This window comes from Tenrec ecaudatus, chromosome 15 (assembly GCF_050624435.1).
Source record: "Tenrec ecaudatus isolate mTenEca1 chromosome 15, mTenEca1.hap1, whole genome shotgun sequence".
NCBI classification, from domain to species: Eukaryota; Metazoa; Chordata; class Mammalia; order Afrosoricida; family Tenrecidae; genus Tenrec; species Tenrec ecaudatus.
The window spans coordinates 55,521,332-55,538,435 of NC_134544.1; the positions used below are offsets into that span (position 1 = coordinate 55,521,332).

At 40.6% G+C, this 17,104-nt stretch overlaps 1 protein-coding gene across 1 annotated transcript in view; it reads left to right on the top strand.

Annotated features, from left to right (window-relative positions):
- The window catches only part of ABHD3 (abhydrolase domain containing 3, phospholipase), a 62,689-nt gene that overhangs the window by 25,545 nt on the left and 20,040 nt on the right, over positions 1 to 17,104 (top strand). Inside the window, exon 5 of the mRNA XM_075532729.1 lies at positions 2,742 to 2,787. Within this exon, the coding sequence (XP_075388844.1) occupies positions 2,742 to 2,787 (46 nt within the window). The remainder of the gene's footprint in view (positions 1 to 2,741; positions 2,788 to 17,104) is intronic.

A 17,104-nucleotide genomic window follows, 5' to 3' on the forward strand; every position in this document is an offset into this window, starting at 1 on the left:
GTCATCTGACAAAATCCCTGTGTTTAGCAGATAAGGGAACTGGGACTAAAGGGCCACTTTTTCCTCATTTGTGTCTCAGTATTTTTGTTTTGTTTTTTGTAGGCTTATAAACTTAGAGTCTGTTTCTCCTTGTTACTCCATACACACATTCTGGGAACCCACTGGATTGAATATATTTTAAGGCTATCTGATCCATCTCACTGTAATAGTCCTTCTCAGCTAATGGACAGTTTTACCTCCTGGAACCATCTGGAGCTATGTTTGCGGGTCATGTCTGGGCCGGGGGCTACTGGTATCTAATGTGTAGAAGCTAGAGATGTGACTGAATGCTCTATAATGGACAAGACTTCCCCACAACAGATAATGATTTGATCCAAAATAGCCATAGTACTGAGATTAGAAAAGCCCTCTGCTCTGGGCAGCTCTCTGCTAAGACTGTCACCTTCATTCCTGGAGAATTGCCTGCTTCCTTGGTCTGTTGTTCATAGTTTCTTCATTTAGTATTTATCCTGTCTACCCCCATCTTCTTTGTTTAAAGGAGAATTTAGTTAAGTTAAAATAGGTGACAAAATTAAGTTTTTCAGAACAATTTCCCTCAAGGACAAACCCCTTAAAACTGTGTGAGAGCCACTGGGGACATTAACAGAGGCTGATTGAGGGTGGAGAAAGGAGTGAGTTCCACAACCAGCTCTTTCAGCGTTTGTACAAAGTGCTTCCTGATGACTGTGCGTCCCTGTCAGGGCATAAAAGGGGTTAAGTGAAAGAAGCTGATTGTTCAACACCAACTGGCAGTAAGACAAAGGAACGGAGTGGCAGCCCACATTCACCTCCCTGTGTAGCTGCCCTGCTCCCTCCCTCTTCTTTATCTCGGTGCCCTATTTCTAAGGCTAGAAGGAAACCATGATGACTGCTACTGGCCCAGCAGTACAGTTCATGCTCTAGCAAGAGATATCAGAACTATGATCTGCTTTTCAAAGTTGCCTGGAGGAAAGGGCAAATGTCCCAGTCTGGAGTTTGGAAGACAATCCCAGCTGCATTGCCTGCTTTTGCATGAGTTTGCATATCATCCTTGTCTCTCCCTGTGCTACTTTTGTCCCCAGGCAGTCACATGATGGCCTCTTGCCCCAGAAGCCGTTTGAAGCCTGATTTAATGTTTGCATTCCAAAAGCGGTATTTTTCTGAATGATTAGGAGCTTCAAGGTTCAAGGGTACAATTAGCTTGAGCACCACCCCCACTCCCACCCACCCGCCCCCACCCCCACCCACCCCCACCACTGTTACTTTGGGACCACTGCAGGCAAATTTTCTTTATACTATCTTGAGCAGGAAAATAAATGAATAAATAGAGGAAGGAAGGAAGCAATTGCCACTGCTGGATTTTTCTGCATGTATTTCTAGTGTCCTTGAAATCTCCCTTAGATTGGTCAATAAAATGTCATCTTTCTAGCTTCCTGAAATTTTTGTTGTTGTTGAACATTTCTGTTCTTTTAGCTGGACCTAGTAAAATTCTCACTATGACCTTTCAGGTACAAGAATAGTTCCTTACCCACCCCCCACCTCAAAAAAAAGCCACATTGAATGAAGGGTGGTGTGCCTTGAAATCTTTCCTGAGGGGAGACTCAAGAATTGGGTGTATTATGGAGGGCAGGCAATTCCTCAGTGCTCAGAACCCATACAAAGATCAGCAAGAGTAGGTTTTAAATGACCTTGGCTGGCTGAATAAATCAACAGAAAAACCAAAAGTGAATTTAATTGGTGTGAATTTAATTGGTGTGAATGTAATAACCCAAACCAAACTCAGTGGCACCGAGTTGGTATGGACTCATGACAGCCCTGTAAGCGAGAGCAGCGCAGTCTCCATGGCTGTTTGTCTTTACAGAAGAAGGCCGGTTGGTGCACTTGAACTGTCCACCTTCCAGTTAGCAGCCAACACTCACACCACTGTGCCACCAGGATCCTCAATGTGAACTACAGGTGCACTACATGAAACAATGTGTACAGGATTTTGTCTGAGCGAGCATGACATTGTGACTACCAGGGATACTGATAGCATTGAGCACTACTGGGTGCTGACACTGTCCCTTTTCGTGCTCATTTATCTTGGGAGAGACAGGATGACAGGACACATAGATAGTCTTTCCTCCCTAGATCAACTGCTCCCAAACAAGTGATCCATCCTATTGGTTCAGGTTCCAGGCTCCTGAAATTGGGGTGCAGATAGGTTGGATAGAGGAGACCCCCCCATTGCAACTCTTCCTGTAGTAACGTATCACCTGATAAAAATTACTGGTCTCTGTATTTGCTAAGCCTTGATGGAATAAGAACTATCTCTCGGAAAATGTAGAGATGCTTATTAATATTGCAATAGAATGTGTAGGGAATTTTTATTAATTGAAGTAGGAACACTTGTATTTGGCTAGTAATTTTAATCATTTTGTAATACTTATTAGAGACATATCTACATGAAAATACATATATATTGATATGGAGATACATATATGTTATATATATGAAGAAGTTATACATATCTCTTCACTATACAATTTTCTAATTTGAACCCACATTTAGGAATATGGAATTGTGTTTTAATGCATTTAGATGAAATGGGCAAAGATTGTTTCTATAAAACATTGAAAAAAATCCTTTAGTGCTTTAAAAATTACCAGTAAGATGAATTTAATATTATGTTGTGAGCAAGAATCTTGTGTAGAAATAACTAAAGTTGCTTTCCTGGTTTTCAGATGTGTGGTTTTTAACAACAGAGGACTGGCCGGGGAGGATCTCTTGGTACGTAAATCTACATAAATGATAACAGTCTTCCTTTTCTTTTTTCTTTAAGATAATCTTATGATGTAAGAAAATTCAATGTAGAAAAGTACAAATAAGTCAAAAACAGGGAGGAAATTTATAAGACTCAATATCACAGCCAGAGAAATCCTGTTAACCTGTATTCATCCAACATTTTATGTATGTAAAATGTTTATATTTCTATAAAAATTAAGAGCGTACTTTGTCACTTAATTTTTGCACTTACTCTAGTTTAACATCAGTGTCTGTTTATCTAAGAAGCCCTGGTGGCTCAGAAGTTAAGTGCTCACTTGCTAACCTAAAGGTTGGTGGTTCAAACCCACCATCTGCTCTGTGAGAGAAAAATGTGGCAGTCTGCTTCCTTAAAGATTCCAACCGTGGAGAACCCAAGGGTCAGCCTCCTTGGCTTTATAGGGTCACTATGAGTTGTAATTGTCCTGACACAAATAGGTTTGATTTTTTTTTTTAATTTGGGGTATCTATTTATCTGGAGTCGTTGCCAGTAACTGAAAGGTCGGTAGTTGAACATTACCTAGAGGCACCTGGGAACAAAAGCCTAGAAATATACTTCAACAAAACCAGTCATTGAAAATCCTCATGAGCCCATTTCTCCACTGACATACATGGGGTTGCCATGAGTAGGAATTGACTGGTTGTAGATATTTACCTACATTTTGCATGTAAAACACATTTGATGTAAATATCAAACAGTATAAAAACAAATAGTACGGTGGTACCTCTTTATCAGTTGTGAAACTAATTTTTTTTTGTCAAAAAATACTGTATGCCCGTTTGCCAAATTTTCATCAAGGAAATATTATTTGAGACTTTTTTTAAGTCATCTTTTTATCCCTCTAAATCCTAAAGATTTTTTTTAGGAGGCAAGTTCTACCATCTCTTAGACACCCATGACTTGATCTAAGCTGTAAGCCTATGAGTTAAAATGAGAAATATTACATTCACTGAAAGTTCCTGTAGCTTTCTGACTTTCAGTCCCTAAGTACTTTGCCAGGTCAAAGTCAAATCGACCAGAACCAAAGAGGCAAGAAACCAATCCACAGTGACTTCAGTTTTTGTCTTGTTTTGTTTTGCATCACCAATAAAAGGATAACACAGACACTGTATACGCTAAAGTCATGCCCAACATAAGTATTGACAGTGCTCCAAGTGCTGACCCTCGATGAGGTTGTGGGAGAAAGGGAGCACCCTTGCAGTTTTCTGTCCAGGAACGTGGACCAAAGAGGGACACAAGGTCAGTATGTTTGTGGAACTCAGTGGCTTTTAAAAAAATCGAAGTTATGAAAGAACATGAAACAGCAAAGGACATCGTAGCTGGATAATGATAGTGATGAATCAGATATGTCTTTATTATTGTTGCTTAGTAATGAAAACAACCAATGCATTAAACAAGCAGAAACCCGTGCTGTCAAGTATATTCCAACCGATAGAGACCCTATAGAACAAAATAGAACCACCCCATGGGGTTTCAAAGACTGTGAAATTTTTTAGGAGCAACTTGCCACATTATTTTTTCTCCCATGGAATGGCTGGTGGATTCAAGCCATCAACCTTTAGGTTAATGGCAGAACATTTTAACCACTGCACCACCGGGGTGCTACCCAATGCATTAGGTAAGTATAACTACCGTCATCCTCGTTTCCAGGTAAAGAAAATGAGGCACAGATAGGTTAAGAAACTCATCCCAGTCAAGAAATACCAGAGCCAGGATTCAGGTACTCTGTCTGACTACGTGTGATATATTCAGTTCTTGACCTTTATACGATAGTGCCTTTCAGTATTCAGGAAGGGACATTGAGCCATTGAAATTTTGAAGCAGGGGGATCCATTAGAAAGCAGTTACTGTAGATCTACCCAGGGTTTGAAAGTAAATGTAGGAAGGATGATGAGACAAGAACTTGGGGCAAAAGCAGAAGTATTAATTATATGGTGAGAAGTGAAGAGAGGAGTCTTGGGTGACATTTTTAACTTGGCTGACTGGTAAAGGTGCTAATATTTGCTGAAATAGGCAACTTAGGAGCTTTTGGTGTTTTTTTGCTAATAATTTCATTTTAGCTCTTTAGGGTATTTTTAGATCACTCTGGTGGAAATTTCTAATACACAGTTTGAAATATGGTCTACTGGTGACCGTTAGGAAACATTTGCAAACCACAGAGAGACACTCGGATTGGCTATGGGCAAGTGGAAATCGAAGTCTGGGAGTGCTTGAAATTGCTTAGGGAGAGGTTATACACTTGAAAGGGAAGTGAGTCCGTAGAGTGAAAGGAGAGCAGATTAGAAAGTAAATATGAAGGTGGGGGGAGGAGCAGGAAGCTTGAAAACTTCCACATGTAAAGTTAATTGGAAATTTACTGTCAACGAGCGCAGCAATCACCTCATGGACTCTAGATGTTTCTGGACCCGAAGCAGTGGGATAAGCCCACTCCCTACCCAAACTATCACCTTGATATCATCTTTAAACCGTAAACTAAAATAACCCCCAGCGTCTTCTTAAAACCAAGCAATAGCTCAGCTTACTTAACTAGTAAGCAATATCTGCTTGAGTGTTGGGCTATCTTTTTTTTTGTTTGTTTCAAATTCTCTCTTTATTTATTTATTTATTTTTTAAACAATTTATTGGGGCTGATACAATTCTTTTCACAGTTCATACATATACATACATCAATTGTATAAAGCACATCTGTACAGTCTTTGGCCAAGTGTTGGGCTATCTTAAGAGCTGTTTACGTGGATCACTTTGATCCCAGCAACTCTAAGGGATTCAAGAGGAAGCTTCAGGGGGCAGAATGTGTGTGGACGGGGGAGTAACAACTCCAAAAAAAGAGTCTGAGAATGGTTGGACAATTCAATTCCATGATGCACACCTTCCCTACACGATCGCTGAAGACAAATGGGTGCATAAGCAAATGTGGTAAAGAAAGCTGATGGTGTCCGGCTATCAAAAGATACAGCGTCTGGGATCTTAAAGGCTTGCAGGTAAACAAGCAGCTATCTAATTCAGAAGCAACGAAGTCCACATGGAAGAAGCACACCAGCCTGTGTGACCACAAGGTGTAGAAGGGACCAGGTATCAGGCATCAAAGAACAAAAATCATATCGTTGTAAATGAGGGGGAGTGCTGAGTAGAGATCCAAAGCCCATATGTAGTCAACTGGACACCCCCTTACAGACAGGTTGCGGGAAGGAGATGAGCCAGTCAGGGTGCAGTGTAGCAGCGATGAAACATACAACGTTCCTCTAGATCTTAAATGCTTCCTCTACCCTACTATCATGATCCCAACTCTATCTTACAAATCTGGCTAGACCAGAGCATGTACACTGGTACAGATAGGAACTGGAAGCACAGGGAATCCAGGACAGATGATCCCTTGAGGACCAGTGGTAAGAGTGGTGATACCGGGAGGGTGGAAGGAGGAACGGATTACAAGGATCTATATATAACCTCCTCCCTGGGGGACAGACAACAGAAGAGTAGGTGAAGGAAGACGTCAGGCAGTGTAAGATATGACAAAATAATAATTTATAAATTATCAAGGGTTCATGAGGGAGGGGGAGCAAGGTGGGAGGTGGGAAATAAAGAGCTGATATCAAGGGCTCAAGTAGAAAGCAAATGTTTTGAGAATGATGATGGCAACAAATGTACACATGTGCTTGACATACAATGGATGGATGTATAGATTGTGGTAAGAGTTGTATGAGCCCCTAATAAAATGATTTTTTTAAAAATGGTTGCACAATTCAAAGAATGTAATCAATGGTGCTGAATTGTACATGGAGGAACTTGGGTTGACCTTAGGTTCTTGATCTTAGTTTTACTTATGTGTGTTCTCAAGAGCAGCAGCAATTAAAATACCTTTTTTTTTCTCCTGATGAGCTAGTACTGCCAACAGATATCGCTATCATAAAGACTCGTTTGAGTTAGGTTGTTCGAGCTAACTTCCAGCAAGTCGCTTAGGTATGTGTGGCAGAGACAGCACTTTGGACTCAGTAAAAAGACCATAGTCTAGCTCTGTGCTCACCACTAAGCAGCCGAGTGACAGGGGCAAGGTCATAGAACCTTTCTGTGTCTCACTATGTAACATAATGTGTATGTTATTTACAAGGATACTTGAAGTTCAGATGGAATATATAAAAAAATAGTGTAAAACTTTTTATAATCCAAAGCATAAGATTGTTACTATTTTATTAGATTAGGGCACAAGGAATGGTTATTAAACTATAATTACATTACTCTCTTAGTTTTCTTTCTAAAGCAATTGTAGAAGGATATGATTCTAATTATATTTTGCTCATTTTTACATCCTTATTCTTTCTTTTGGGGGGGGCAAAAGCAAATAAATCAGAAAGGTGTTTATTTGTATTTTACTCACTCTACGAAGGCCTTTGGCTGTGCGTATTATAATCCACCGTGGCTATCGCCGAAGAACAGACATTTCAGTACATTTCATTGTGGCATGCAGAGCCTGTACAAAGACCTTATTCTTTCTTAAGTTGGATCACAAACACAAAAACTGAGCTACCAATATGAACTATTAGAGTTCACTTTGATATTTAGATCTCCTGATAATCCTTTTTATTAACGATTACTGCTTCAAACTAGAGGACTGCTCTGTTTATTTATACTTCACCTTGTTCCAGAAAGGATTTAATGTGGCTGAAGCCCAGAGTAAATAATATCTTAGGGAAGGCGTAAAAAAAAGAACAAAAGATGAATCAGCAAAGATAAAAGAGGAAGGAACTATTAACTCAAACGAGCTAGCAGAGATGAAATGGCATGTAGGGCAGGCAGTTCTCCTAGGAGTGGCAAAAATGCAAAAGTAAAAGGTTTGCTGAAATATATTGGAGAGACACTTAAAAAGGATTCCTATGGTTCCTACAAAGAACAAATTTTCCAAGACCACGACGTGTCCTCCTTTCTAATTGTTTTAAGTGCCGTCGAGTTGGTTCCGACTCATGGTGACCTTAGGTACAATAGAACAAAACACCTCTCGGTCCTTTGCCATCCTCACCACTGTTCCTTGGGTTTGGGCCCATCTATGTAGTCACGGGGTCTAATTCGTCATTGAAATTGACTGAGGGTGAGCCAAGGTCCTTGCTCACTATGAAATGAATGAGAAGCCTGCCCTTTACCCTCGTTGAGCTATTTCTGTAGGAGTCAGACAGTCCTCGCCTCAGTAGCCCCAACCCAGGGATCCTTGTAGAGTTCTTGGAGTCCATGTACTAAATTGTACCATGCAACTGTCCTGAAATGGATCACGTTAGAAGGTCCTGGCTAAAATGGAAGAAAGATATGGGGCAAAATTCAAAATCGTAAAAGAGACCAGATTTCTGGGTCAAGAGAGACTGGTGGACCCTCCAAGATGATGGCCCTTCAGTCACCCTTCAGGTCTGGACTAAACTCCCCTATGTTGGAATAATCAGCATCAGATCAAAAGAGCAGTATTCATCCAAGGGTGAAGTTCAGAGAGTGAGGAAAGAGGGGAAGATGGAAACCAGCATGACAGACAGAGCCATTGAAGGGATCAAGCAGATGAGTTGAAGCAAAATGGGTATGAACCACATACGAAGGAGTAGTTGTGATGGACTCCTATCATAAGTCAGGGACAACTTGTATTGAGAAAAATGATACATGCTATGACATGGAGGAACTTTGAAATTATTATGCTAAATAAAAGAAGTTATAAAGGACCACATATCACATGAGTCCATTTATGTGACAATTCCAGAACAGAGAAATCTATAAACACATAGTAAATGAGTGGTTGCCTAGGGTGGGTAAAGGAGTATGCAGAGCGACTGCCAATGAGTATTTCTTTTAAGGAGGAAGAAAATGTTCTAAACTTTAAATTGTGATAGTTGTACCACTAGGTGAATAATCTAAAAACCACTGGATTGCATTTTTTTCTTGTTTTGCATATTTTAAATGAGTGAATTGTATGGTATATGAGCACACACACACACACACAAACCCCACTCCCCCGCCCCCTCTTTCCAATTCAACTTAGAGCTGGCTCAGCAGGTAAGGCAGACCCAACAAGAGGGATAGGAAACTGGAGCATACTTTAAAGCAGGGAAACTCAAAGCGCTGTTTGTGGACCAATTGCCACTCTTCAAAATCTTTGATATCAATGGCTCACATGATGGTGAGCTTGTGATGGAATGTCAATCAGCTCGGTTCTAAGCATGCTGTTTAAGCAAGTTGGCATTTTATTTCCAAAGTAATTTTCTCTCCCTTTCTCTCTCACACACCTTCTAGTGTGTGTGACTTAGATGAAGGTTTTCAGAACAGTTTATCAGTTGTACATTCAACAATTCATATATATATATATATTGTTCAGCTCATCCATTGCAGTCACCTCAGTGAACCAACCCTTATCTCACTTCCTCTCTGTGTTTTCTGTAGTCATTCTTCCTTCTTTGCTAACCCTCTGAACTCTATCTTCGGGTAAATGCTGCCCTTTGATCTTCAAAGGGTGATTATTCTAACATTGGGATGAGTGGTTATGCATTGGGCTGCGATCCTCGTGGTCGGCAGTTCAAAATCACCAGCAGCTCCTCAGGAGAAAGTCTGAGCTTTCTAGTCCCATAAACAGTTACAGGCTCAGAGGCCCACAGGGGTCACTGTGAATCAGCATTGGCTCGCTGGCAGTGAGTTTGGTTTTGAGCTTTAGTAGGAAAGAGTTCTGTTGTGGACCTCATCTAAGGCCATTGTCTTGAGGGCTCCACCAGTCAGTCTTTGTTGTTTGTATCATTTCAAGTTTTACTGTACATTTTTCTCTCACGCTACCTGGACCTTTTAATGTAATCCTTATCGGCGCAGCTGGGAGTGGTAGCTGGGTGCAGTCAAGTTCCCCTTTTAGAGTTGTGGAGACCGACATTTGCATGGTTCATTAGTCCATTGGACTAATCGGTTCCGTATGTGGCCTGTGTCTATATGTCTTTTTGATTTTCATTGTTCCTGTATCCTCTGGCTGGGAAGAGACCAGTAGTGACACCTCAGAAGGCCACTCACAAGCTTTTAAGACCCCATTTGTAGCTCACTGAAGTAGGATGTAAAACATGGCCTCTGTGGGCTATGTGGTGCCAGTTGACTTTGGTGTGCCCTGAGACTGTGGACCTGATTCCCTTGCCGCAGCGACCCACTCCTCAGCGTGTGTTTTGTTATGTCTAAGAGGTTTTCACAAGTTTTACCCCCTGCGTATTATTATTCTCTTGAGAAAAGTAGTATGTTGATCTACAGTCTGCTGCCAGGATCTGCCTCCTCATGGCACTTAAAATAGGTGTGCGTTAGAAGTTCTACTCTCATTTTATAGATGAGGATGTCTTTCAGGTGTGAGGTGTCTGGCCTGAGTTCATAAAGCTAATCGCCGGCTGTAGGACAGGAAGTCAAAGCTATCCATTCTGCATCTTTGCCTTTCGACTCGTTTTAAGAACTCATACCCTCTGCTATCCAGTCACTTCTGACGGATACAGCCTCTGCAGCGGTGCTGAGCCGACAAATCTTTCCAGGATCAGACAGCCCCATCTGTTTGGAAGTAACAGGGAGGGGAGGGCCGTAAGGGTTCCCATTGTGGGTCTCATTTTCTGGAGGGGACTTTCAGAAAGAATTGCTAACACCTGCGGTCAATTGGACTCTGACAGAAGTTGACCCCAGGTGTGTCAGAGTAGGCCTGCCCTGCACAGAGTTTTTACTGCTTGATTTTTCAGAAAGAAGTCAACAGGTCTTTCCTCTGACGCCCCTCTGGGTATACTTGAACCTCCAACCTTTTGGTTAGCAGATGAATGCATTAACTGAACCACCCAAGGATTTCAGAAAGGACACCGAACCTCTCTCTTTTGACCTGCAAGAGGAAGTACTTAGAGGGCAGAGGTCTCAAACTAACACCTTCAGATACTCTGTTTCCTACTGAACAGGACTTCCCTACCCAACATTCCTACTGAAGATGCTTAGGAGCTATCTCCTGAATATCATCGTCTGCCCTTTCCTAAGTGCCCCAGAAATAACCCCTTTCTCTCCATTACCAGACTGACCCAGGAAGGCATGCCTTAGCGAGGTGTGAGCTCATTTAGCATTTTCTCCTAACACTGAAAGGTCCAGTCCAGTAGCATCGGCTTTTAGAAATGGTGAGTGGTCAGATGGTTGTACAACCCTGTCTTTTGAAAACATTTCAAAAGAAAGAGAATGTCTAAGTACCTGAAGAGTTTCAGGAGTAATAGTTACCATTGACTCCTTCTCGTATGCCACATGGTCCTAGAAGAGGCAAGGTGTCTGGGAGCACTTTGCAGGATTCTGCAAAGAATCCTGGACCTTGCAAAACCTCGGTGCCCTCTCCCAAGTGACTCTGGATAGCTTTGTCATCAGGCTCCTCCTCTCTTGGCTTAGCTCTCAACAGTTTCTTTATTCTCCTACAGTGGCAGTTTTCAACTCTGGCCACACAGGAGAAACCACATTCGCTTCAAGAAATACCCAGCCCTGAACTCCACCTCCAGAGAGTCTGCTTCATTAGGTCTAGGGGGAAATTGTGGTATCTGCCATTTTTCTTCCCCCCCACCCCCTCTGCCATTTTTCTTAACAACCTCCAAGTCTAACGTGCAGACAGGGTGGAAAAGGGTGAGAGCCTACCTTAGAACCCTAGCCCGGGCCTGTCACCTCTGCCTCCAAACCCTGCCTGGGGAGCGCTTGAGATGTGCCTCTTACGACCCTGAGCTGAATTCCCGTGTGCCAGGCTAGCTGCTCCCAACCACGAACCACGCTCCTTTTGGGCGAAGCAGGCAGAGTTTGATAGCATGTGTGTACACCACAATCATTCTGCTCCTTCAGGCCTGCCCAGGAGACTTCATGAATCCGATTCTTTGTAATGATTTTTAAAAGAGGAGGAAAATCCCCAGCAAATGCGGGCATTTGGTCATTGTATGTATAGCAAGGACTGCATGCTGGATTTTATTATTGCATCCCTATTTTTTACTTTTCTCCGACTTCTTGTTTAACAAATTCATTTTACAAAAATTAATTTTCTTGGGAGCAATTTGGGGCAGTTCACTGGATAGTGGACAAGGAACAACAACAGCAGCAGCATCGCTCTAGAGATCAATTAATTAAAGCACAAGGAATTCTGCGATAGGATTATTCCATTTGGGAAAACGACAGAAATCACAGGATTCATTAAAGAGCTTCCTGTCAGATATTTGAGGTGACTGTCTTCAAATATTTAAGAAAGAGTGCTAAATGAACCTGTCTAAATTCCCAGTGATTAAATATTAGACATTACAATAAATTAAAGATGAAATTTAAGTTATTTTTTAAAAAAACATTTGGAGGTCTGTTTCACTGCATTTTACTGAATAGAAATTACAATCCTGGACTACTTGGTTGCATATGGTTACCTAAGGCAACCCGACCACCAAGAGAGAGGATTCAGGGTTATGACTCCTACGGAAGATTAGTAAATTAATCTCCTCCCAAAATAGTGAGGGAGAATCAGCCTCCCTGATTAACAAATTGAATTTGTAAATTTTGTTTCTAAATGCAAAAAAATTTTTAATGAAATATGTATTCTCACTCATGACAATGAAATAATCAAGTCAGGAAGAAATCAGTTTGTCTACTTTTTAGAAGAAAGTCCTTGGTTGATTAAGAAGAATAAATTAAATATGTTCTACAAGTAAATATAAAGTTATATTAAAAAAAGTTATACTTTGTTCTTCTATTCCATATGAATAACTAGAAATTAATTATATTTCACTATTCTCGTCAATGCTTTTTATAAAATTAACCTCTCACAGCTATCAAATCAACTAATTTAATTACTGTTGTTTTTCCCTGACCATTATTGGATCTGAACAATTTAAACCATCTTAGTAATCGTCAAATTATTTTGTTCAATTTATTAAAATATTATACCTAAGCATTTGCTCCCCACTTGCCTGGCAGTTTGTCACACTGGGGTGGCTTACAGTTGCTGCCAGACCTACTAGTATTTCAAGTGCCAGCAGAGTCAACCATAGTGAACAGGAACTTCCAACTAGAAATAGACTATGAAGAAGGAAGCAGTGATCCCCTTCTGATAAATTAGCTACTGAGAACCTTACGAATAGCAGCGAAACATTGTCTGATACAATGTCAGAAAATGAGCCCCTCACGTTGGACGGCACTCAAAATACGATCAGGAACGAGAGTTACCTGCTCAATGTCGTGTTGACTTTAATGACATGGAGCAAAGTTTTCGGGACCTTCATTTGCTGATGGGGCAAGACACAAAACGAGAGGCAACAGCTGCAAGTATCTATTAATCAGAACATGGCATTTATGGAGTATGAGTTTAGGAAAATGGAAACACATAAGGATTGGTGTCTTCTACATGAGTGGAGCTGAAAGGGACTGATACTGACCATTTCACATCAGACAATCACATTGTTTACTGTGCCGGCAACGGCAAAATCAAGGTGAATGGCATTCACCATTAAAAAGAGCATTTTTAGATCTATCTTGAGGTACAATGTTGTCAATAGTGGGAAATATCTACATGCCTGCCAGGAAGACCAGATAATACAACTATATTCAGATTTACCATATGTAATCGTGTAGAAGCCAAGTTTTTCCAGTATATCTTTATGCTGTTTCTGTGGTAAAATTAGGTGCTTCAGCTGCTATTTGGGTCGGGTTATACTCGAGTGTATATGGTTCACACCAATCATTAAAGTCAATGTTGAATAAGTTGAAAAACTCTACCAACATCTTCTATCTGAAATTGATCAAACATGTAGTCAAAATGCATTGATAATTACCAATTTGAATAGCAAATTTGGAAACAAAAAGGAAGGATAAACAGTCAAAAATATAGCTGGAAATTGCATGATAAGATTTTGCCACACCAATGACTTCATTGCAAATACGTTTATTCAACAACATAAACAGCAGATATCATATATACTCATGTATAAGTGGAGTTTTTCAGCACTTTTTTAATGTAGTTTTTATGGTAAAACTAGGTGCCTTGGCTGATATTCGGGTTGGATATATATATGGTTATTTATATATATAATTTATATATATATATATATATATATAAAACCATATATTGGCTTGTATGGTATACATGTAGACCTCACCAGATACACAAGAATCTAATTGACTGCATCTGTAGGCAGAAAAGATAGAGAAGGTCAATATCATCAGTCTAAACAAGACCAGATGGTCTGTGGACAGACCATTCAGTTGCTCATATGCAAGTTCATATTGAAGAAAAATTTGTAAAGTCTAGGAGAGCCAAAATATGACCCTGAGTGTATCTTACTTGAATTAAGAGACCATCTCAAGAACAGATTTGATGGATTGAACAATAATAACAGATAACAAGATGGGTTGTGTGATGATCAAGAACATCCTATGTGAAGAAAGCAAAAGGTCACTAAAAAGACAGAAACAGAAGATCAAAGTACAGGTCAGAAGAACCAGAAACTTGCACTTGAACAAAGTGAATGGAATAAATGATGGAGTAAACTAGCTGAACAGAAAACCTCAAAAGACAGCACCAAAAGACAAAGTAAAACATTACAATAAGATGCGCAAAGCTCTGGAGTGTAGGAGAACAGAAGTAGACACACTTATCACGTCTCAAGCTGAAAGAAATGAGGTGAAAATCTAAGCCTCAAGTTGTGATAGTAAAGGATTTTATGGACCAAATATTGAAATAATGCAGGAAGTACCAAAGGTTAGATGGAAGAATACACAGAGCCACTGTGTAGCATATGATCAAGAGCCATTGTTATTGAAGGAAGAAGTTTATTAGCAAAACCAAAATGCTACAGCAATTGATAGATACCAGTTGAAATGCTTTAAAATGTTTGATGCAGCATTGGAAGCTGTGACAAGAAATTTGGAAGACTAAATGGCTGACTAATTGCAAGAGATCCATATTTTATCCATTGTAAAGAATAGTGATACAGTCCCAAAGGGATCAGTTACCAGGCATCAAAGAACAAAAAATCATATCATTGACTGCACACCTCCATGATAGGATCGCTGAAGACAAATGGGTGCATAAGCAAATGTGGTGAAGAAAGCGGATGGTGCCCGGCTATCAAAAGAGATAGTGTCTGGGGTCTTAAAGGCTTGAAGGTGAACAAGCGGCCATCTAGCTCAGAAGCAAATAAGCCCACATGGAAGAAGCACACCGGCCAGTGCGATCACGAGGTGCCCAAGGGACCAGGTATAAGGCATCATGCAAAAAAAAAAAAGATATAAGTGTGTGTATGTATGTGTATATATGTGTATATGTATATATGTATGTATATATATATATATGTATATATATATCATATTAAATGAAGGGGGAAGTGCAGAGTGGAGACCCAAGGCCCAAGTGTCAACCAATGGAGATCCCCTCATAGAGGGGTTTAGGAGAGGAGATGGGTTAATTAGGGTGTGAGGTAGTATCAATGAAGAACACAGCTTTCCCCCGGATCCTGGATGCTTCCTCCCCCCAACTACCATGATCCAAATTCTACCTTGCAGGGCTGGATAGGACAGAGGCTGTACACTGGTGCATATGAGGGTTGGAGGTACAGGGAATCCAGGGTGGATGATACCTTCAGGACCAAGGGTGTGAGGGACGATGCTGGGAGAGTGGAGGGTGAGTGGGTTGGAAGGGAGGAACTGATTACAAGGATCCACATGTGACCTCTTCCTTGGGAGAGGGACAGCAGAGAAGGGGGGAAGGGAGACTCCTGATAGGGCAAGATATGACAAAACAACGATGTATAAATTACCAAGGGCATATGAGGGAGGGGGGAATGGGGAGGGAGGAGGGGAAAAAAAAGAGGACCTGATGCAAGGGGCTTAAGTGGAGAGCAAATGCCTTGAGAATGATTGGGGCAGGGAATGTATGGATGTGCTTTATACAATTGATGTATGTATATGTATGGATTGTGGTAAGAGTTGTATGAGTCCCTAATAAAATGTAAAAGAAGAAAAGAGAAAAAAATGATTAGGGCAAAGACTGTACAGATGTGCTTTATACAATTGATGTATGTATATATATGAACTGTGAAAAGAATTGTATGAGCCCCAATAAATTGTTAAAATTAAAAAAAAAAAAAAAGAATAGTGATACAACAGAATGTGGCAATTAACAACAATATCATTTATATCACATGTGAGTGAAATTTTGCTGAAGATAATTTTAAAATGATTGCAGCAGTACATCCTTAGGGAGCTACCGGATATTCCATTGCTGACATCAGCTTGATCTTGCGCTGAAAGCAGAAAGTACAAGAAAGATGTTTACTTGTGTCTTATGGAAAACTTGAAGCGCTGACTGATGAAGTTAAAAGAAAAAAGCCTTTACTATGGATTACAACTCAGTGTATAGTCAAGAGATCAAATTATATATTGCATTGGGCAAATCTGCTGCACGAGACTTCTTTCAAGTGTTCCTGACCCAAGGCATGGTGTTTTCAATCTCCTCATATGCACGTGAAAGTTGGACGGTGAGTAATAAAGACCACAGAATTGAGGCATTTTAATTATGGTGTTGGCCAAAAATCTGGAAAGAACCATGGACTTCCAGAAGAACAAACAAATCTTAAGAAGTACAGCTCCTTGAAAAGGAGGATGTAGCCATCTAAACGAGGAGTCAACTAAGCCCACAGGGAAGAAGCACACTGACTTGTGTGATCCAAAGATGACAATTACAGAACTCGAAAATGGTGGTGGGAAAGTTACCAGAGCTAAAATTATGAACACCCAGTTTGTAGAAAGCTACAGAGGCAGTGGGAGCCCAAAACCCATTTATCTGCAGAGTATTTAGTCAGACAGAGCTGCTGGCAGATCCCTTCTAGCCACAGACAAGAGTTTGGAACAGCCTTAGGAGACCATTGTAATATTGATTATGCTGAATTGAACTTGAACCGTGGCCAGATGACTCCCTTACAGGGACTGAGTTGGTTCTGTGTGCAATTATCTCTTACTTGTTCCATGACAGAATTTTCTTCCCTGGCTTTTTGAATGTTGATAGGGCCTTTTCTTTCTCTCTCATTATTTGTATTTTGGTATTTATATTATTATTTTACTCTTACCATCGAAATTTCTATTTTTTTAAAATTGTTTGTGTTGGGTCTCCCAGTTTGTAAGGCACAGGAGGAGTGGGTGCATAGTGATAATAACTGATATAAGGGTTGATAGGGGATGCAGGGGTGGGGCGGGTGAGAGGGAGGGAAAGGGGATTTCAAGAATGAAAAAATGAAGGTGGGAGGGAGGTGGGAGCACTAGAACTGACTG